The sequence below is a fragment of the Chenopodium quinoa genome, unplaced genomic scaffold (genome assembly GCF_001683475.1).
Source record: "Chenopodium quinoa cultivar QQ74 unplaced genomic scaffold, ASM168347v1, whole genome shotgun sequence".
Taxonomy (NCBI): Eukaryota; Viridiplantae; Streptophyta; class Magnoliopsida; order Caryophyllales; family Amaranthaceae; genus Chenopodium; species Chenopodium quinoa.
This window is the reverse complement of record NW_018742418.1, coordinates 4583-27975: the sequence shown is the minus strand read 5'-3', so window position 1 is coordinate 27975 and position 23393 is coordinate 4583. Positions and strand designations below refer to the sequence as shown.

The 23393-nt window shown below is 39.6% G+C and overlaps 1 protein-coding gene across 1 annotated transcript; it reads right to left on the bottom strand.

Annotated features, from left to right (window-relative positions):
- Window positions 1-2729: 2729 nt before the first annotated feature.
- LOC110714743 (BURP domain-containing protein BNM2A-like) lies at window positions 2730-3796 on the bottom strand (the record flags this gene model as incomplete). Its single annotated transcript, XM_021893288.1, has 1 exon — window positions 2730-3796. A coding segment is annotated over one exon (822 nt), but the record flags the coding sequence as incomplete, so codon positions are not given.
- Between the last annotated feature and the right edge of the window lie 19597 nt (window positions 3797-23393).

Genomic DNA, 23393 nt, shown 5'->3' with positions numbered 1-23393 from the left:
TGTTTTAGAAAGTTGTACAAAACAAGATTAATTAATAATATATTTTAGGCCATTTTTGGTAAATGGCTTTTTGGTTAGCTTTTGGCTTTTGACTTTTTTATGTGGTCAAACAGCCAAAAAAGTGTTTGGTAACTGGCTTTTCATTTAGCAAAAAAGCTGGCTTTTAAGCCAAAATGAAAAAGCCGCTTTGAGTAGCTTTTTTGTTGGCCCACAAATTATCTAATAAATCGCCAAAAGCCAACAACTAAATTTACCAAACAGTTTGTAAACAGTCAGTTTAAATAGCCAATTTCAAAACCCATTATAAACAACCAAACATTTCAGCTGGTCAAACAAGCCAAGTGAACCAGCCAACCGCCAACCCCAACAACCATTTGCAAAACAAGACCTTAATCAACTAAAACAAGACATCAAAACTTGGCTTTTCGCCAAGTGTCAGATCATGTAGACAACAAATATGAATTAGTGTGACACCAAGTCAGCGAAAATCTTTGATATTTATAAAATAATTATAACTTTTAAAAAAATGATTATTAAGCAATTTTTTTTTGAAAGAAAGAAATAATTTCAGGCCTATTAGGCCCGGTTCACTTCACCTTTAAAAAATAATTTTAGTTCAGTAAAAATAATATTTAGTAAAAATAATTTCAGTTCACTAAAATTCAGTAACTTTAAAGAAGAAATATAACAGCAAATCAGTAAAAATAATTTCAGTTTAGCAAAAATAATTTCAGTTCAGTAAAATTAATTCAGTTCAGTAAAAATAATTTCAGTTTAGCAAAAATAATTTCAGTTCAATAAAAATAATTTCAGTTCAGCAAAAATAAGGTGAAGTGAACGAGGCCTTACTTCCTCTATCCCATAATTCATGACATAGTCAAACATTACACACATGTCAATGTAAGTAATTTTTTTTAAAGAAAGAAATCAAGTAATTATTAATCCATCAGTAGCAAATTCGAATAAAATAAATATTTTTCTCATATATAATATATATTTCTATAATATATATTGCACTTTTACAAAATTCAATGGTATTTGAAGTCAAAATATTGTAAATCAAAAGGGATATTATTTGTAGCAATGATATATTTTAAAAATTGACAGATAGATAAAAAGTTTTTCTTATTAAATTGAATAAACAACCCAGGCATCGCCCGGAAAACAAAACTAGTATATCTATAAGACAATAACAAATAAAAAGATATGATTGATGAATAAATTGGATATGATTCCTTAAAACCATTCAAGATAAACTATAAAGATTTTGACAAAAAAATAAAAAATAAATAAATACATCTCGACCAACGAAATATGAGATGGAAAGGATTAATTCACGGTTATCAATGACTAAGGCCCCGTTCACTTCACCTTATTTTTGCTGAATTGAAATTATTTTTAATGAACTGAAATTATTTTTGCTGAACTTAAATTATTTTTACTGAACTGAAATTAATTTTACTGAACTAAAATTATTTTTGCTGAACTAAAATTATTTTTACTGATTTTCTGTTATATTTCTCCTTTAAAGTTACTGATTTTTGCCGACATGAAATTATTTAGTCTGAACACAAATTATTTTTACTGAACTGAACTTATTTTTATTGAACTAAACTTATTTTTGCTAAACTAAAATTATTTTTACTAAACTAAAATTATTTTTACTAAATATTTTTTTTTTAAGATGAAGTGAATATGGCCTAAGTACACCACAACCTTGAAATTTATTTAACTCAAGAATAATGTCAACTCGTTTCGAGACAAAATCATACAAAGATAAGAACAAACATAAAGACCCATACCTTTATTATGTATAAAGATAAAGCATAGTTATGTTCTCTAACGACCTCCATGCTACAAGAAACATGCCATAAAATCAAACTTGAATTGTACCTCCACTATATGGAGCGAAACAATATTGCGTGGGCAAGACCCGAAATTTAATCCGTGGTTTCGCTCATGTTGCGAAATCGATGCAAAGTTTTATACAGACCTATATAATAGGTAAAATACAAGTCATTCTCACATAAATTAAACGCCATTCATAATTATATACGTAGTAGTTAAAGTTCAAGATTACTAATTAATACATCAATCTTGCTTAATTCACTAGTAGTTATGCATACCGAGTTATGAGGGGAAAAAAAAAAAAAGGTAAAATTTCAACATATGTTCACTATGTATATCATATTAGAATCAAAACATTTTTTTAAAAAAGATTGAGTGATTCTACAACTTAATGATCTAACCAATTTAATGACCGATATTGTTTAAGTTTCTAGCATCCAAGAAGTTATTTGATGACGAATTTGTACCAATCCCAAATGTTTTTGCTTACAATGAATTGAATAATTAAAATAATATCTAATGCATTTTTATACATAATTAATAATGCATTGATATACGCTCTCCTCATTCACTGGTATTGATTTGATGGGAAATAATACAAGTATAATTTTCCGAGTTTTAGAGTGTGTTTTATTCACCTGATTTTTACTTTTCTAAATTTATCTGAGCTTAACTGAATTTATCTTAACTTATCTGACTTATCTAAACTTAGTAAAAATTTATTTTAGTTGTAATTTAAATTTGGGAAACACTTACTAGAACTTATTTTTTCTGAAATGAAGTAACCTGAACTTATTTTTGGTGAAAAACTTATCTTAACTTAAAATAAGGTGAAGAACAGATCCTAAGATTATAGCTGTCTAATCCAACATCTCCCAAGTACCACAAAGCCATAAAATGATAAATGAACAATAATAGAACAGTAAATCACAACTTTTTTTTTTCCTATCAATATAATTACTGAGGTTAAACACGAAGTAAAATACTAATACTGATATTACGATACAAATTTTTAATTAATTACGATACATTCATTCAATTCATCAACTGGTATTACAGCAGATTAGACCACTAGTCACTTATATTGTACCCCATAATAAGTAGTACCATACAATTCAGCAAATTGTTACATGCTTGAAACTCTTCCTACAGAATTATCAGTAGTATTAGACATTATTGGTACCCAAACAAGATTATCTGCAGGAAAGAAATGGCAAACTGGGGATGAACCAGGCTTAATGCCTAGAACCCGAAATGAGGCATGATTAGCACTCCATTGAGAGGTATCCATATGACAAACAGCAACAGCTTCATGTACAATATTATTATTATCTTCACTTCTTAATGAAACTAGAAACACCTTGCTTTCGCTTTCTTGGAAATGGCAATAGTACACCACGTATGGGTACGGCATGGTGTGACAAGCAACCATTTTCGGGGCTAGTATTTCTCTAGGTTCATCTACTATGGTATAATTTTGTAGAATACTACCAAATTTCGCGAATTTTTGGGTGCTCAGGGCCTTAAATTTTGTTGTTGATCCAAAGATTTTACGCACAAAATCGAGCATAGACTCTAAGGAAGTTGCGCAAAACTTAGTCTCTCCTTGGATAGGTTTCATTATGATGCATAGTCTGAGAGTATCTTCCATGGCTTTAGCTTGAGGCGAAGCTTGAGAGAAGCCGAAGAGTTTAAGAAGAAAAGGGAGTTTAGATGGTGAGAAAGGTATTAACTCGGATTCTTCTCTAGGAAGAAAATGAGGAGAACGCGAAGGACTTCGACCCTTGAAGAAAATAGGCATTACATTTCCTAGCTTAAGGTCTTTAGGGGTGAAAAATACTTGCACTGAATGGTCTATGTGTGGTGTTGTTGAATGGCCTTGATGTTCATGATGACTTCCTTCATTGTTTCGATTCGTTGCAACGTTTTCTCCAATTGCATCACCAATCTGCCAAAGAAATTCAAATTCAATTCTTATAATTAGTTAAGGTTGAAGACATAATAATATGCAAATTATACAATACATAATATAGAAGATAATTATCCATTAATAGAAGCAAATACAAAGCCAAACTCCACCGAGTGAATTGAGAATAATGCATCTTTAAAATTTAGCTTGAAATGTGTTGGTGCGAATGTGTGACGACTGATGAGAGCAGTTTAAGGCTACATTTTTATAAGGTTAGGTTGGATGTAATTATTAATGATGACTCCACCTTGATCTGCTAATTAGATTATAATGAGATTATATGCTTTACATTTATGTTTGTGTGATGGAAGTCAAAAGAGTCCACATGTATATGGAGTCCAACGTAATTTGCTCATGTATGATGGTTTATTTTATCTCTTCATATTTTGTTAGAAGTCTTTATAAAGATAAGTTTCTGACTTCACTTATATTTTTATCCATATGCTATGATTAAGTTTGTTAAAGATAAATATATTTCTCAGTCATATTTTTATCTCTTTATAACTACTATTTAATTTTTCAGATTATTTTTGAATAATTATATCTTGTGCTACCTAACCTAGTTTCAAGGATATTGTTAGCTTTATTGTTGCACTAGATAAGGCTGATGTTTTATTCAAAGATGAACGTTGAAATAAAACAGCAAGATGAATCCAACGTTTGAATTTTGAAAGCTGCTAATTTGAAGGAGCTGTTTTGAAGGAATTCGGTTGAAGTTTCAAACATTCAAAATCAGCCATACATCTCTATAAATATTGTTCAAGTGTGCTGAAGAAACAACGTAGAACAAGAACACTCAAGAATATCAAGCTTTACACACTATAGCAAGAGTGTTAAATATCTTCTCTCTAAGTTCTTTAATACTTTATTGTGTGATTAGATTGAGAGAAAAGAAAAGTGTATCTAAGAGTGGAAAAAGAATATATCAAAAGATAGATATACTTAGAGTAATTCTATAATACTCAAAGTATTTTAGGTAGTCTTTTATTTCTGGGAATTGAGTTGCTAAAGTGTAGCCGGGCGGTTACGGAGAGAAGAGAGGTCATCTTCTAGGTGCTTTAGGACTCTAAGGGAAGAAATAAAGGAAGTTTAAAATCCTACGGGTTGGATAACCCTAGGCGGAGACGTAGGCACATTTGCCAAACTTCGTAAAAATATCTCTGTCTCTTGTCTCATGTTTTTATTTGCTTTACTTTACTCGTATTTATTTTTGCTTAATTCGTAAATTACTTTCTGTCTAAGTTTCAAAGCCTTGACTCTGATAAGTAAATCAATTTTATTTTATAAACTGTTTTCAAAGCTTTGAATTTAAAACTGAGATTAGTTTATTCCGCCTTGAAACTAATCTTAAGACCTTGACATATTTGTTTTTTGCGAAAATTGCCCATACTCTATTCAACCCCCCTTCTAGAGTATTATTGTATTCATTCCATTACCATTGTGATCCTTTCAATTAATGCATGATGAATTGAAATATAGATTCACTGATTTTTGGAATAGTGTTAGACAATAATCGTACATGTTCCCCACATTATCAATCTTTAAGCAACCCAATCATTATAATTAGGAACTTGCTAAAAAATACAAGTTTTTCAACATGAGAAACAAATGTTTCTTTAAAAGGCATTGTTGTCATTTCAAGTAGGTAAGTAGGGGTAAATTTGTAATACCATCAATAACAGAAGTTCGTTAACAATTGCTAACTTTGTTCAAGATGACTGAAATTCAACGAGCTTCTACGTACAATGAAGATTTCACAAGCTTCAATGAAAATTTCAGAAGCTCAGGGGTTGCTTTAATGGAGGAACATAACACCGATCCTTATCCTTTGGGATTGACCGTGCCCTTTATTTTTCCCTTTTTTCTCAGAGTTTTCGTTTGATTCGGCGGCTTGGTGGACATAACGAGTGAGTTGTGAAGTTTCTAAATTTGGTAATAAAACAGTTAAAAAACAGCTGTTTTTTAGAAGTTGGACACTTAAAAAAGCAGAGGGGGTATTTAGTAATTAAAACTACTCACATATATTTACATTAATACAAGTCATATAAGTATATAGGTACAAAAAAAAGTTAACGCTCGAGTGATCAAATTCTAACCTAAATATGTCAATCGGGCTATTTATAATACGGAATAGTATAGAGATAATACGGAGTATAAAATATAAATTATTGAATTCCTATAGTTATAATCAAAACGTATAGATCTTCATCGAAAGTCACGATTTATAGACGTATTAATAATTTATTAATTTTGATTTAGTGAATAATTTATAATGTTATCTATAATAGTAAGTGGGTCATGTTAGTCATTTATGGTTAACAATAATGTATAGAAGACGTATTGATTCACTGTTTAACAACATTATTCATACCACATGAATCACGTTGCCGCATTATTTAATGATAGAAGGTGCTATAAAATAAACTAGTTATAAAAATTACATAAACATGATTAAAGGAAGACATTTAGAGTAGTGGCGGAATGTAGAATATTTAATGTGGAGACTAAACTTGAATCTAAGACCTTTGGCACAAACTTACACACTTTATTCTCAAGCTATGTGCATTATCACTATTACAAAGCTAATTTGATGTTATTTAGTGCATTGAAATTGTAATTAAACTGTAAATAAATTTACACCTTTACCTAAAAGAAAATTTTTCAATTACTACCTCAAAAAGGGGGGCTTTGTGAATTAATACCCCTAAAACAAAAATTTGTTAACTACTACCCCTAATTGTGATAAGTTATAACGATTACTACTTAAGTGGATTTTCCGGCTAATTAACTCATAAATGACGTCATTTGTCATCCTAACCCTAATTAAATCATTTTAATCCTAATTAATCCTAATTTCATAATTAAAAAACCCTAGCCCCCTTCTTCGGCAAGCATCCACCACAAACCGAACTTCCTCCTCCCACGGCGGCGACCTGCCTCCCCCGTCGTGCACCACAAACCCAACTCGTACCCTCGGTGAACACCATGGCCCATCCCCTCTACACCACCGAACACCATGAATGTAAGGGAATGAGGTTTTGGGGTTGGGGAAGGGGTGGAGAGCAATTATCGGGGCTAATGAAGGGGAAGGGGTGGTTATCGGGGGCTGGGGAAGAGGTGAGGTTGTTTTCAAGGGTTTGGGGAAAGGGAGGGAGCTGTAATCGAAGGTTATGGATGGTAATAAGGCGGTTTTTGGGGGTTGGGGGAACATGGACGGGTGGTAATCCAAGGTTGGGGAAGGGAAGGGGACGAGTTTTGCGGTGGGGGAAAGGTAAAGGGAGGGTTTGCGGTGGTGGGGCTGGGGAAGGGGGGAATTTTTGGTGGTGGCAATTTGGTAAACGGGCTGCCGGAGGTGGAGCAATGGTGGTGTGGAGGTGGAAAGGTGGTAATTTAGGGTTTATTTAATTAATTAGGATTTAAAAGTAACTAATTACGATTTGGCTGGAAAATGATGTCATTAGTAAGCTAAGTGACCGGAAAAGGGGAAAAGGTAGTATTTAGTACAATTAATCAATTTTTGGGGTAGTAATTAATAACTTTTTTTTAGGGGTAGTAATTGACAAATGCCCCTTTTTTGAGGTAGTAATTAACAAATTTTTCTTAACTAAATTTAAAAATTAAAATAAATAAATAAATAAAATAAAATAAAAATCGGTTTTTGGTGGGGCATGCATGTGCCACCCAGGCCCCACTATAGATTCGCCCCTAGTTTAGACAACCACATGAATCATGTTACAGTATTTTCAACGATAGAAGGTGTTATACATAAAATTAACTAAATATTCTCATCATTTAAGACTAGTTGGATCGCCATGTGCTATGCACGCGTCAACCAACTTTAAAACAAATAATACTTACTCCCTTCATTCTATTATTAAGTGTTTGTATTCGTAATTTAGTGTAAAAAATTCACTTTTGTAAATGCTTTTATTCATGTATTATGTGTATAAATTATTTTGAATGATTTGTCCGTTTAAATTGCTTAATTAATTTATTCCTTAAAGTATGTGCAAAGAAGGTATACTGCATTTAGAAAAGACAGAGGAAGCATAAAGTTAATATAGATTAATATGATTACATATACATACGAAATATATTATAGTTGTCAATACATATATTTAACAATTAATACATCTAATGATGTTATAGTAAAAAAAAAAAAAAAAAAAAATGTAAACAAAATTATAAGTACGGAAGTAACTAACTTGTTTTATGACTCAAGAGTGGTTTTACGTTTTCATTATAAAAGATTCTTTAGTGGCCTTTTTTTCCGTATACGGAGTAATTCTTACAATTATCATCTTATGGTAGTATAATATTGCTATCATTACTATTATTAATTTATTAGTTTATGATTTTATGTGGCTTTTCAGCTATTACAAATATTTTTTTCATTAATATGGTTACATATTTGTATGATACATGTGGTTGTATAATCAAGGTTTGGATAATATACATATTTAAACAATTATGAATTATAAGTATTCTCTCTTCTCTCATGATCCCTACCCTCACAATACTACTTTTATTATTATTATTATTATTATTATTATTATTATTATTATTATTATTATTATTATTATTATTATTATTATTATTTATTTCCTCTCACATTCATTATATTACTTTACAATAGATTATTAACTCCACTATTTTAACTACCCTACTTACCTCTTATTTTATTTAAGTCAATTAAATTGACTAAAACTATGTGCCGATTAAAGTGTAACACATACAAAAACACAAACAGTGAGAGTAATTTTTTTAAAAAATAACAAAACGTGTATAACACTAACTTCTAATTTATTTTAATACCTAGTTTATATCATAATACAAAGATACTTAGTTTCTCCGTAGTACTAATCTATTATTCCACTCTATTTTACTTGCAACGTTAAGATTTTGCCATTATACATGCTCTCTCTTATGACGATATATTGTGCTTTATACAGAAAGAAAGAAAGAAAGGAAAAAAAAAAACATAGTTATGTGAGATTTTGTTATATTTGTCTAAATTTGTACTCCCTCTATTTTGTATTAATTGCAACACTTTCTTTTACGTTCCTTTCATAATAATTGCAATACTTCCTTTTTTGGTAAGGACCAATACTATTTATTAATTCTCTCTCCAACCAACCCCCACTTACACTACTTTTTTCATTATTTTTTTCTCCTGCTAACCATACTTTATAGTACTTTGTACTTTTGTTTCGATTCGTTGCAACGTTTTCTCCAATTGCATCACCAATCTGCCAAAGAAATTCAAATTCAATTCTTATAATTAGTTAAGGTTGAAGACATAATAATATGCAAATTATACAATACATAATATAGATGATAATTAACCATTAATAGAAGCAAATACAAAGCCAAACTCCACCGAGTGAATTGAGAATAATGCATCTTTAAAATTTAGCTTGAAATGTGTTGGTGCAAATGTGTGACGACTGATGAGAGCAGTGTAAGGCTACATTTTTATAAGGTTAGGTTGGATGTAATTATTAATGCATGATGAATTGAAATATAGATTCACTGATTTTTGGAATAGTGTTAGACAATAATAGTACATGGTCCCCACATTATCAATCTTTAAGCAACCCAATCATTATAACTAGGAACTTGCTAAAAAAATACAAGTTTTTCAACATGAGAAACAAATATGTTTCTTTAAAAGGCATTGTTGTCATTTCAAGTAGGTAAGTAGTGGTAAATTTGTAATACCATCAATAACAGAAGTTCGTTAACAATTGCTAACTTTGTTCAAGATGACTGAAATTCAACGAGCTTCTACGTACAATGAAGATTTCACAAGCTTCAATGAAAATTTCAGAAGCTCAAGGGCTGCTTTAATGGAGGAACATAACATTGATCCTTATCCTTTGAGATTGACCGTGCCCTTTATTTTTCCCTTTATTCTCAGAGTTTTCGTTTGATTCGACGACTTGGTGGACATAACAAGTGAGTTGTGAGGTTTCTAAATTTGGTAATGAAACACTTAAAAAACAGCCAATTTTAGAAGTTGGACACTTAAAAAAGCAGAGGGGTTATTTAGTAAAACTACATATATTTACATTAATACAAGTCATATAAGTAAATAGGTACAATAAAAGTTACACAAATTTTTTAAAAAGGTCGGTGTACAATATTTAGTGTATGGCGCGCGGCCCAATTTGAGGAATTATTGCCCTTTTCTAGTCTTCTCACGTGCCAGGTTTTTTTTTTTTTTTTTTTTTTTTTTTTTACTTTTTTATTTACCTCTTTCTGATTTTGTCCTCTCCTCCTGAAACACTCTCTGATTTTTTTCTCTCTCCTCTTTTCTTTTCTATATTTTGGTCTTTATACAATTATAATCTCCTTATCCTCTCTCTTTCTCCTCTTCATTGCATTTTCATCTTACCTCTTCTCCTTTTGTTTTTCCTTTCTCGTGTTAATTTTTTTAGTAGAATCAACTAAATTGGTTGATAAAAAAATCTTTGAAGAATAAAAAAGTTAAAGTGAAAATGTGTCTTAATTTAGTTGTTTTGATTCTTCGATTTTTAGGTTTTTTATTTTTTTTTGTTCTTTGTTTTTTATTTGATTCTACAATGGTGAAGAAGAAGAGTACAAAGAAGTCGTCAGAAGATGAAGGTGTGTTTTATTAATTTTTTCATGATTTTTTCAAAATGTTGATTATGTTAATGCAATTGAAAAAAGGCTGCAATTGCAAAGAAAAAGAAGAAAAAGAAAGATGCTGAGGAAAGAAGAAACATTGCAAAGGAAGCAGAAGAAGAAAAAAAGGGTAACTTTTATGCATGAAAAGGGTACTGTTTCGGGGTTTTCTGATGTCCTGCGGGAGAGTTACAATTCCGAGACTGGAACCGGACGCCTGTACCTGCAAAACAAACGGATGCTCCGGATGATTGGAGATCCACCTCCGACGGTCAAGTTAGTACTTGATTAAGGAGTAATTAATGCGGAAATTAAAGTGATTGGTCTCTCTAGGTGAGAGTGTTTAATGTGTGTAATCCGCGTCCTCTCCCTTAATGAGGATTAAGGGAGGTATTTATAACCTCGGGAAACGTGCCAATCTAGGTTTAGGTTAACCTTGGGCTGATTGGGCTTCCCTCGGAAGTTGGGCCTAGGTGACCGGCTTCTCCATTAGGCATGGAGTATGCCACGTGTCATGACATAATAAGTCCAGGGTGGACGAATAAGCGTGTGCCACGTGGCAAGCCCTGAGGGGTCCAACTAGGGGACACTTGGCAGGACCTGATTGGCCCACGTGGCGCATTCCGATTGGTGGGAGCAAAATCCCCTAATCATTTGCCCCTCACTGGTGGCACGTGACTGGTCACGTGTTACCTGTGACAGGTGTCGCCCTGTAACAGGCGACGGCCTGCTACAGGTGTCACTCGGCGAGATGCCGAGAGATTCTCCCGCCAAAATTTTGAATTCTGGAAGTGACCCTTCGCCTTCTCACTTCGCCTATATAAAGGAGTGTTGACTTCGGTCATTTTCACACTTGAAAACTTTGTGAGAGAACATTCGGACCCCTGAACTTGCTCTGACATTTTGGACCCTTTCTGCCTACCGCCTGCTCTGACAAGCCGACTGCAAAGGATTTTCAGAACTTCATCAATCGTCACTCGTTCAGGTAACCGTCGGTTCTCTTACTCTTAATTTTCTCTTTACTTTATTCTTTTTTGAAATGGCACCACGGAAACACACGACACGACCTAGGTTAGTGATCAGCCGGTCACCGGGGACGGCTGAATCTAGGACTAGGAGTGCCGCCTGCCCTTTTCTGGACCCATCTTTGCCCTTTATACAAAGTTCGACTGTATCTGTGTCTATGCAGAGCATGATGGCCAGAACAAAAAAGACTGCCAGGATCTCAAACTCAGACGGCTCCTCCCACAGGGTGCCGATTAGTGAAACATCTGACCAGGCGCCAGATGTGGAAGTGAAACAAAGCGGCTTGAAAGCCGGCAGTTCTGAGGGAGGAGTCAAAGTGACCCCTTCCCATTTTACAGTTGACAATTCTACATTCTCTCCTGCTCCTTTTAAAGGGGAGGAGGCGGGCCCCTCCGGGAGAGGGGAGGAGTCGTCCTCTTCGGACTCGTCAGAGGACGAATCCGAGTCTAGCTCTTCTGGCCATGCTTCTCTGGACACAAAAGAGAAAAACAGTCGCCTACAAGAGGCGAGGCTTTCTCACGCAGTTGAGAAGGGGGACGATTGGGCGGAGCCATCCGCCTCTCACCGAGAGAAAAATACCCCCTACTACTGCACGGTACCTCGGGGCCGGATCACGGCCATGCAAGAGAAAGTGGAGAGCTTTATCGCAAACCACACAATGGGCCCCGGCTTTTTAGTGTTCGTGCCGGATCCAGAAGACACAGTCGTCTGGCCGGCTGGTACCAGTTATGATGGCGCCTGCTTTGGCTGCTATGAGGCGGCCATCAAGGCTGGGCTGCGCTTCCCACTACATCCGGCTGTTCAACGGATCTTGGATGGGTATGAGTTGGGGTTATGGCAGTTAGCCCCGAACTCCTGGGTCAACGTGCTCGGCTATGTGGCCGGGTGCGAACTGCACGGGGTGGAGCCGAACTTCGAGGCTTTCTCCCACATTAACTACCTCAGCCGGACCCCTAAGGCAGGCGGTACCGGCTGGTATCAATTGACGAGCCACAGGGGCTACCTCATGACGAGAGGTAAAGCAAACAAATGGAAGGACTGGCGGAGCACCTTCCTTATCATTGAGAGTTCAGACACAGAGCTGAACAAGCGCTTCAACAGGTGGAACAGGAATCCGCCCCTTCTTGCAGGCGGCCGCAGCATGCCGCCTGTTCCCCCCAAGGCTAAGAAAGAGATCCTAGATAAAGGACTCTTCAAAGTAGAGTCGAAGGTGAACTCTTCTTCAGGGGTACGAGAGCAAGTACCCCTGCACTGCGTCCCGAGCTTCAAATGGCTCTACGACGAGTACTTTTTGGCCGCCTGTGGCCTCAACAGTCGGTGCTCAAGAGGTAGCCGGCCTGTCGAATACTCTGTTGTTCCGTGCATTTCTTGTTATGACTTTTATTAACTTTGCTATTTGTTTTTGCAGCGGACGCCATGAGCAAAATTACCGCCTCCAAGACTGCGGCGGCCATGTTGCGGGCCTCCATCATGCAACAGTCTTCAACCGACTCCCCCAACAAGGGGGCACCCTTGGTGGGCTTCGAACCTTTCACCCTCTTTTTGGAGTTGTGTTTATGCATATACTGACTCTTTTCTTCTTTTTTAGTCGGGCGCTCCAAGAGCTTCTTCTTCCCAACAGCCGGACCCCAAGGCCCGGAGGACGACTGTTGCGAGCTCTTCTGGTTCTGCCAGGAAACATGCGGCGGCTGAGAAACAGCCGGCCACTTCTTCTAAAACTCCAGCTGGGCCACCTAGAAGTATGAAATTGACCTTGTAAATTTTAGACTTGCTCCCTCCTTTACTAGGTCTAATCCGTTTGTTTATGCTTGATGCAGCCGGCCCTCAGGAGCCTGACTTGGTCGAAGTGGCCAAGTCTATGATCAAGGCCGTACCTCCAGCTGAAAGGGAGGCGGTCAGGGGTGTCGGCACCCTTGACCTAGACGGGATTGCAGGGGTCCTTGCTGAGGTATACTTAGCATATTTTTGAGTATTTGAATTCCAGGACGCCTGTTTTCTTTTTTGTTTGGAAACTGACGCCTGTTCCCCTTTTTACTTAGGCCCTGCTCCGAGTGAACGGCCTTCGCAAGCCGCTTGACCGGAAGAACAAAGAGGTAAAGGCTGCAAAAGCTATGGCCGCCTCTGACTGTGATAAGGCAATGTTTCAAATTGCCCAAAATGAAGTTCTGACAATTGATATTCTTTATTATCAGGCGCAGGCTACCGCCGCTATCCGGGCTCAGTTAGAGGCGGCCCAGAAGAGGAATAGCGAGCTGGAGGCGACCATCAACAACCTCAAGACCGAGCTGAGACCTCTTCGCCAAAAGATGTCCTCATACGAAACCTTGGAGAAATCCTTGGCGAGCGTAAAGGAACGCCTGGTGACCCAGGAGAAGAGTCTTACTCAGGAGCTCTCGGAAAAGGCCGAGCAAGAAAAGAAAGAGCTGGTCCGGGAGATGATGGAAGACTCTGCTCAAATCCAGCGCATGACTTGGGGCCGCCTCTTCCCCAATGCCGACTTTGCCTCCTGGGAAAAAACGTACCGCCAGTGTTCTGATAGATATAATCAAGAGATCCTGGCGGCTGCTGAGGAAGAGGCGTTGGAAGAGGAGGAGCAGCCGGTAGTGGCGCTTGTGCCGCTTGGGGGTAATGCATCGAAGAAGGATGCAGCTGAAGCCGAGTCCAGCAAAAAGAGTGCTGACCAGGCGGCAGCTGCTAATATTGAAGATCTGCCCCCTTCATAAGCTTTATGTCTTCTTTCCCCGGCCTGCGTGCCGTTTGTTTGTATTTACCCGGCCAGGGGGCCGGGGCTCTGAATATTTTGCCGGTCTTTAATGACCGGCTTCCTTTTAATGAATATTTTTGTTTTGCTTCAAATTTGTTCAAGTATCGAATATTCTGATATCCAATTGTATACTATACCGACTGTTTTACATGGCCGATAGTTGCAGACAGGTACGGATAGTTAGTCACGCCACCTATGCCCCTGGACGACTGGTTGTCTGTTTCCAGGCTAGACGATCAGTCAGCCATTTATCCAATCGGTATTCGAACCATTTTAAAGGCAGGCGGTCCTGTAATTTGTAAAATTAACCAAGTAGGAAAGTGGTTTCCTACTTGTCATGTTTTTAGGCTAGAGACTTTAGGCCGTCTAGGCCGACTGTTCCTTGCCATATTTAATCTAGTGTGAACAGGTGCTGTATGAACACCTTTTTAGTTTCATACTAAATTTTTAAGGAGTGACCAAGTAAACATGATTGTTACCTAGTCGCCAAGTAACTGAGTAGTAGAGGTATCAAGCGGTGGGTACCGGTTGTTCCCCTTTATTCGCCAATGTTTGTTGGCTTTTAACTCATAAAATACCAACTGTTCTTATCCCAAGTAGTTCAGTCGGTCGGTTGACCCGGATGGTTACTGCGAACACTTGCTTGACGTGATTAGTCAGTTAAGTGAGAGATATCCTTGTCCGGGAAACGGCCACGTGGTTGTCTTGGTTAGACAGTCGTATAGGTGCCGTGTAATGATTTTATAGAACAATGTTCCACCCAAAAAGGGAGCTGCTCTCTGCGACGAATTTCATCCGGATGGATGCCGTCGGACGCCTGCTATAACGTTGGGACAGGTCGAATTGAATTTTTATATTTTGATCAGTTGGCTTGGCGCCTGGTCTGATCATTTTAGCTATGAGCCTTTGATAGTTCTTGGTGAACTGTATTATGGGAGTGTAGCCGGTTGAGTGAAACAAGCGACGTGCCCCTCTTAAGTAAGAATAAAAATTAAACATGGAGAGTAGCCGACTGTTTGTCAGTAGGCATGCCCCTCTTAAGTAAAAATGAAAACTGAGTATGGAGAGTAGCCGACTGTTTGTTAGTAGGCGTGCCCCTCTTAGTACAAAATTGAATATTAAGTATGCAAACTTTTATTAAGTAGCCCTTGACTATTTATATCATTCAAAAGAAATATTTCTTAAGATTATCTACATTCCAAGTTCGAGGCAACGGTTGGCCGTCTGGTGTTTCCAGACGGTAGGTACCGTCCCTGACCTCTTCACAGATTCGGTAGGGTCCTTCCCAGTTGGGAGTTAGTTTGCCAGACTCATTAGCCCTTCCAACTGCTTCCATTTTTCTAAGTACAAAGTCCCCCACTTTGAGTGGACGCCTGTGTACTTTTTTGTTGTATGATCTAGTCATTCTCAGGCGGTAAATTTCATGGCACAAGACAGCATTGCCCCTCCTTTCAGGAAGTGAGTCTAATGTCAGGCGCATGGCTTCCCAGTTTGCCTCTTCGTCATATAGCATTACTCGAAGAGTCGGCTCGTAGTGTTTTATTGGAAGAACAGATTCCGCACCATAAGTTAGGAGGAATGGAGTTTCTCCAGTTGCCCCTTTTTCAGTCGTCCTAATGGCCCAGAGAACATGTGGCAATTCATCCGCCCATAGGCCGCCTGCTCGTTCAATCTTTTTCTTGAGACCGTCTGAGATGATTTTATTAAAGGCTTCTACCTGGCCGTTTGCTTGTGGACGGCCGACAGATGCAAAGTAGTGTGCAATCCCTTGGTCACCCAACCAGCTTTTGAGAACAGGCGTCTCAAATTGGGGACCATTATCAAAAACCATAGACATGGGAACCCCGAACCGAGTGATGACATTTTTCCAAATGAATGAAATTACATCCTTCGTCTTGATTCCCTTTACAGCCTCCGCCTCTACCCATTTAGTGAAGTAGTCGACGGCAACAAGTATGTACCTCCTTCCGCCTGTAGCAGGCGTATATGGACCCAGAATATCCATGCCCCACTTAGCAAACGGTAGTGGGTTATGAATGGTAGTGAGGTCAGTAGCCGGACGGTGAATTAGTTTGCCAAACCTTTGGCACTTGTCACATTTTTTCACCATCTCCATCGCATCTGCTTCTAAAGTAGGCCAAAAGTAGCCCTGCCGCCTTGCCCGTTGAGCAAGCGTCCTACCGCCTATATGGGAAGCACAGTAACCAGAGTGGAGATCATCTAGTATCTCTCGCCCCTTTTCTGGAGTAACACACTTTAAGAAGGGTTGAAGGTACCCCCTTTTGTGGAGTTCTCCCTTTATTATTTCAAAACTGGTTGCTCGTTTTTTCAGTGCTGCCGCCTGTTGATGATCATCCGGCAGGGTACCATTTGTCAGATATGCCCTGATTGGATCCATCCAGGTTGAGCTTCTGTCTAAGATTCCAATAGGGTCTTCCTCAATGCTTCTCCTCTCCATTACTTCCCAAAAAACAATTCGAGGAGTATCACAGGAGGCGGATGATGCTAATTTTGAAAGTGCATCCGCCTGGTTGTTTTCTGATCTCGGCACTTGGGTAAGATGGAAATCCTCAAGGGAGCCGACTGCTTGTCGGACCGCCTGTAAATACTTGATCATGGCCGGATGGGTTGCTTCGTATTCGCCATTGTACTGACTCACTATCAATTGTGAATCGGAACAGGCGTCTATTTTTCTTGCCCCTGCCGCCTTGCACATGCGGATTCCGGCTAGTAAAGCTTCATATTCTGCCTCATTGTTTGAGGCCTGAAAACTGAAGCGTAGAGCATACTCGTACCTGTCGCCCTCTGGCGACTGACATATGACGCCTACTCCACAACCATTTGAAGTAGAGCTTCCATCCACATATACCTTCCAGACTTGGTCTGGAACTTGAGAGTCAGGAGGACGAGTCATCTCAACAATAAAGTCAGCAAAGGCTTGCCCCTTCACTGCTTTTCTAGGCTCGAAGGTAACTTCGAGGCTCTGTATTTCTATGGCCCATTTGATCATTCGGCCTGACGACTCCATGATGGTCAATGGCCGCTTGATAGGTTGGTCTGTATACACGACGACTGCATGTGCCAAAAAGTAGGGCTTCAATTTTTTAACAGCCATGAAGAGTGCAAGACCAAATTTCTCCACTAAGGGATACCTCAACTCGGCATTTTTCAGTACGTGACTGACAAAGTAGACCGGGAGCTGACAGCCGTCTCTTTCAGCAAGGAGAACAGCGCTTAACGCATGATCAGAGACGGCCAGGTACATGTAGAGTACTTCTTTGGGCAAAGGGCTGACCAGCCTCGGCAAGGAATGCAAGTGAACTTTCAATTTCTGGAAGGCCGCCTCAGCATCCGGCCCCCATTCAAACCTTGCCTTTTTCTTAATTGCCTGGAAAAAGTATAGGCATTTGTCACCTGATCGGCTTAGAAATCTTCCCAAGGCCGCCAGACAACCTGTTAACTTCTGAACCTATCGGATGGTACGAGGCGACTGCATGTCGATGACCGCCTGCACCTTCTCAGGGTTCGCCTTTATTCCTCTCTGATTGATAAGGAATCCGAGAAATTTCCCAGACTCAACTCCAAAGAAACATTTCCTGGGATTGAGCATGACATGGTGCCGCCTGAGTGTGGCGAAAGTTTCTCGGAGGTCCGACAGATGATCTTTCTGAAGTTTAGACTTGACAATCATATCATCAATATATGCCTCGACATTTCTCCCAATCTGATCAAAGAACACAGTGTTTATCATTCGCTGGAAAGTGGCCGGGGCATTCTTAAGACCAAACGGCATGACCGTGTAACAGTATGACCCCTGATCAGTGACGAAGGTCGTCTTCTCCTGATCTTTCTTCCATAAAGGAATTTGATGGAAACCAGAGTACGCGTCCATAAAGCTCATCAAAGCATGGCCGGCTGTTGAGTCGACCAGGTTATCAATTTTAGGCAGAGGGTAACTGTCTTTGGGGCACGCCTTGTTTAAGTCTGTGTAGTCTACACACATTCGCCAGGTGCCATTCGGCTTTTTAACAAGCACCACATTTGCAACCCAGTCTGGGAAGTAATATTGCCGAATGAACCCTGCATCAAGTAATTTTTTAACTTCGGCGGCTGCCGCCTGACTTCTTTCTTCGCCATGGTTCCGCTTCTTCTGCCGTACCGGCTTCTTTTTCGGATCCACGGCCATTTTATGTACCGCCAGATCAGGACTAATGCCTGGCATTTCATGGACTTCGAATGCAAAGATGTCCTTGTATTCTTTCAATAGTTTGTGAAAGTCGTCACCCAGGTCCCTTAGAGCAGTCGTCCCAACCTTGATTGCTCTGTCAGGACGCGAGTTATCTAAGATCAGGTCCGTATGCTCACCAGCCGGCTGAGGGCGGAATTCATCCGACCGCTCCTCTGCCAATGATTGCTATTTTCTGTCTTTTCTTGCGGCCCCTGTCTGGGATGCCTTTCTCTTCTTGCCGCCTGCTTCTTGAACAGGCGCACTCTCCTTGACATTGTCAAGGTCTATTTTTCCACCGCTCGACCCAGTGGCCATAACAGTGGGCTTGACATCCGAGAGATAGCACTCTCTGGCCATCCTCTGATCTCCCCTTAGGGACCCGACTGTTCCATTATCCCTCTCAAACTTGAGCAACATAAGAGATGGGATTATAACAGCATTGGAATTATTCAGGGTTGGTCGTCCCAGAATCATGTTGTAGGCCGAGAGTTCTTCTACTACATGGAACCGGACTACCATGTGTCGTCCTTCCCCTTTTTCGCCCAGGCGGATGGGTAAATCCACTCGTCCCAGTGGGTGGACGACTCCTCCTCCAAACCCTACTAAAGGGTGGGATGCCGGATGTATGCAATCACTCTGATATTTTAGTTTCGACAGACATTTGCTACTGATGAGATCTGAGGAGCTTCCGGTATCTCTGAGGATTCGGCCAACTCTCTGGTTGGCCACTTTACATTCAATAACGATAGGGTCGTCATGCGGCCCTCTTACCCCTCCTAGATCTTCTTCAGTGATGACAATCTCAGGAAATGAATATTAGGAGGGCCGTTCTTGGTGAACGGAATTTACATCTAATCGTCTGATATTGTCTTTGTTGCCCCTAATAGTGGGGCCGCCTCCTGAGAAGCCGCCTGCAATGGTGTAGACGACTGCATCATCTGTATCGGAGCTGTCGGCCTGTTGATTCTTTTTAGTCGACTGCTTTTTCGAGGAAGTGTTCCCCGTAGATTTCTTGACATAAGTGTCAAGGTCACCTTGCTCAGCCAGGCGGTCCAGATACCGCATGAGACTGATGCATTCATTGGTGTGATGACCAACATCTTCATGATAATCACAGAATTTTTCTTGGTTCCGATTGTTTGCAGAACCCTTCATGGGGACCGGCTTCTCAATTGAGATCCGTCCCTTGATTTCCTTTAGGATAAATTGGCTATCCTTGTTAAACACATACTTTGGGGAGTATGGTTTGAATTCTTTTTTCTTCTTCTGGGACGGCTGTTTAGAGGAATCAGTTGCCCAGACCTCTTTTCTCTTCTCGTCTTTGTTTGACGACTGCTTCTGTCGTCCTTCTCTTTTGTCGGACCTTTTCCCGTCTGACTGTTTTACCGTACTACAAAGATCAGTCGCCTGTATATAGGCTTCCGCTTCAATCAAGGCCTCTTGAAGAGTCGCCACCCTCTTTCGGACCAAATCAAATTTGAAGGTCGACCCGTCTTTGAGACCTCTGAAAAAGTCAGTATAGGCTACTTCATCCGGTAACCCTTGAATCTGTATTCTCATCAGGTTAAATCGCCTGATGTAAGAACGAAGCCCCTCCTTCTCGCCCTGCTGAATTGTTCCTAAATCAAGGGTCGTCTTCTTCGCAGGGATGTTCATGGCGAAGTTGGAGGTGAATAAGTAAGCAAGCGTCTTGAAGTTATTTACACAACCAGTCGGCAGGTTGCCGAACCATTGTTGTGCGATTCCTTTGAGAGTCGCTGGGAAACACTTGCACCAAGTGGGATCATCCAACCCTTGAAGGTACATTAGGTTGGTGAATGCCATCAGATGGTCTTCTGGGTTAGTAATGCCGTCATAGGCGCCTACTAATACATTTTTCACTTTGGCCGGCTGAGCGGCTTCAGTAATTTCCTTGGAGAAGGCCGACGGCTGTTCACCAAGTCTAAGCAACCGTAGCTTCCAGTCCATAGGTTGGACATTTTTTGCTCCATGTCCACCAAACGGAGGTGGCTGTAAAAAATACTGTTGTTGCGGTACAAACGGTAAGTTTGGTACCGCCTGGTCGCTATGAAAGCCGGACTGACGGGAGGTGCCACCTGACTGACTCTCATGATACGACTGAGTATGCCTCATCGAGGTATTTCGTAGACTGTCTTGGAAGTTTGAAGTAGAGGCCGACTCTGACAATCGGTCACTCTTCTTCTGCTCTAGCAGTAGCCGAGCGTCTGTGTATGTTTTCCTCGACCCGTCCGCCTGAATATGACGAACAGGTTTCCTATTTCCTGGAGTAGGAAAACGATATTTTGTGAAATCAAGGGCAGGTGGCTCCCACTTCCTAGATTTAGGATGAGGGGTCGCCTCTCGCCCTTGAACTGGCTTCCTCTTCCGTGAAGTGGAGGGTTTCTTAGCCGACTGCTCCTTGTCCAGAGCAGGCGGCTTCTTGTTGATCAACTCTTGAATTTCTCCCTTGAATTCCCTCATGAAGGTCATAAGTTCGTTCCTTGTGATGGGAGCAGACCCATCAGTCGGCTGCTGCCGAACAGGCGGTGCGCCTGCTGGCTCGCTTCCAGTTTGAAGATGTTCCCGTTCCCTCCTTTCGGTATGACGGGTACGTCGGGCCCTTAGGGTCCCGTCTGAAGCTGTGTGAGCTTCAACTTCAAATTCATTCTCAGTATCGTGGTCCGACTGAACTAGAGGATCGTCCAGGGGACGTCTCTCTTCAGGAGCCGGTACAAACGTGGGTGCCATCTCAGAAGTACTCTCCCCACAGACGGCGCCAAAATGTTTCGGGGTTTTCTGATGTCCTGCGGGAGAGTTACAATTCCGAGACTGGAACCGGACGCTTGTACCTGCAAAACAAACGGATGCTCCGGATGATTGGAGATCCGCCTCCGACGGTCTAGTTAGTACTTGATTAAGGAGTAATTAATGCGGAAATTAAAGTGATTGGGTCTCTCTAGGTGAGAGTGTTTAATGTGTGTAATCTGCGTCCTCTCCCTTAATGAGGATTAAGGGAGGTATTTATAACCTCGGGAAACGTGCCAATCTAGGTTTAGGTTAACCTTGGGCTGATTGGGCTTCCCTCGGAAGTTGGGCCTAGGTGACCGGCTTCTCCATTAGGCATGGAGTATGCCACGTGTCATGATATAATAAGTCCAGGGTGGACGAATAAGCGTGTGCCACGTGGCAAGCCCTGAGGGGTCCAACTGGGGGACACTTGGCAGGACCTGATTGGCCCACGTGGCGCATTCCGATTGGTGGGAGCAAAATCCCCTAATCAGGTACCTTCCATGGGTAAAAGGGTAAATTTTATGTATAAAAAGGGTACCTTTTGTGGGTAGAAAAGGTAACTTTTATGCACGAAAAGGGTAACTTTTGTGGGTAAAAAGGGTAACTTTTATAGATAAAAAGGGTAACTTTTATACATAAAAAGGGTAACTTTTGTGGGTAAAAAGGGTAACTTTTATAGATAAAAAGGGTAACTTTTGTGGGTAAAAAGGGTAACTTTTGTGGGTTGAAAAGGTAACTTTTATACACGAAAAGGGTAACTTTTGTGGATAAAAGGGTAACTTTTATACATAAAAAGGGTAACTTTTGTGGGTAAAAAGGGTAACTTTTATAGATAAAAGGGTAACTTTTGTGGGTAAAAAGGGTAATTTTTATACATAAAAATGAAAATTTGATTTTAAAATGGAAAAAAATACCTGATTTTTCGACTGATACTTCACTCGTTCTCTAAATCCAAAGTTATGAAGGCTCGGAAATTTGATAGGAATATCAATTAGAAACCTAAATCAGAAAAATTTGAGAGCGAAATATCACAATTTAAGAATGTAGCACCAGAAAAAAAACAATTTAAGAATGTTAGGGTTTGAAATTTGATAAAACGAAAAATCAATTGCAGACTGAGAAATATAGATCAAAGGAAGCGAAACTCTATGAGAGATCATCCTAACAACAACCTTATTGTAATTTGAGGTTGAATGTGGTCGTAAATTTGGTAGTTTGTTGGAAGAGAGAGAGGAGAGAGAATAATACAGAGTATTGGGGATAATGAATTTATTGGTGGCACACGTGTGAGAATTGCTGATGTACAATAAATTACTGTACACCCGGGGCACACAAAAGGTTTTGTAAAAGTTAACGCTCGAGTGATCAAATTCTAACCTAAATATGTCAATCGGGCTATCTATAATACGGAATAGTATAGAGATAATACGGAGTATAAATTATTGAATTCCTTTAGTTATAATCAAAACGTATAGATCTTCATTGAAAGCCACGATTTAGACACGTATTAATAATTTTGATTTAGTGTATAATTTATAATGTTATCTATAATAGTAAGTGGGTCATGTTAGTCATTTATGGTTAACAATAATATATAGCAGACGTATTGATTCACTGTTTAACAACATTATTCATACCACATGAATCACGTTGCCGCATTATTTAATGATAGAAGGTGCTATAAAATAAACTAGTTATAAAAATTCCATAAACATGATTAAAGGAAGACATTTAGAGTAGTGGCGGAATGTAGAATATTTAATGTGGAGACTAATAAGACTTGAATCTAAGACCTTTGGCACAAACTTCCACACTTTATTCTCAAGACATGTGCATTATCACTATTGTTTTGGGGTTTTTGGAGTCCCTCGGGGGAGTTACAATTCCAAGAATGCGCGTCGACCGTCTGTACCTGCAAAACCACGGAAACTCCGGTTGGGTGGAGTTCCGCCTCCAACGATCAAGTTAGAACGTTTCCGGACATATTAAGGTGCGGAATGTAAAGGTTTTTCTCTCTGATTCAGAGAGAATTCTGCAATTAATATTGCTCGGTTTTTGTGTTTGTATTTATGAATGTGTAATAAATGAGGATTTTCCTCTATTTATAGCGGAAGGGGATC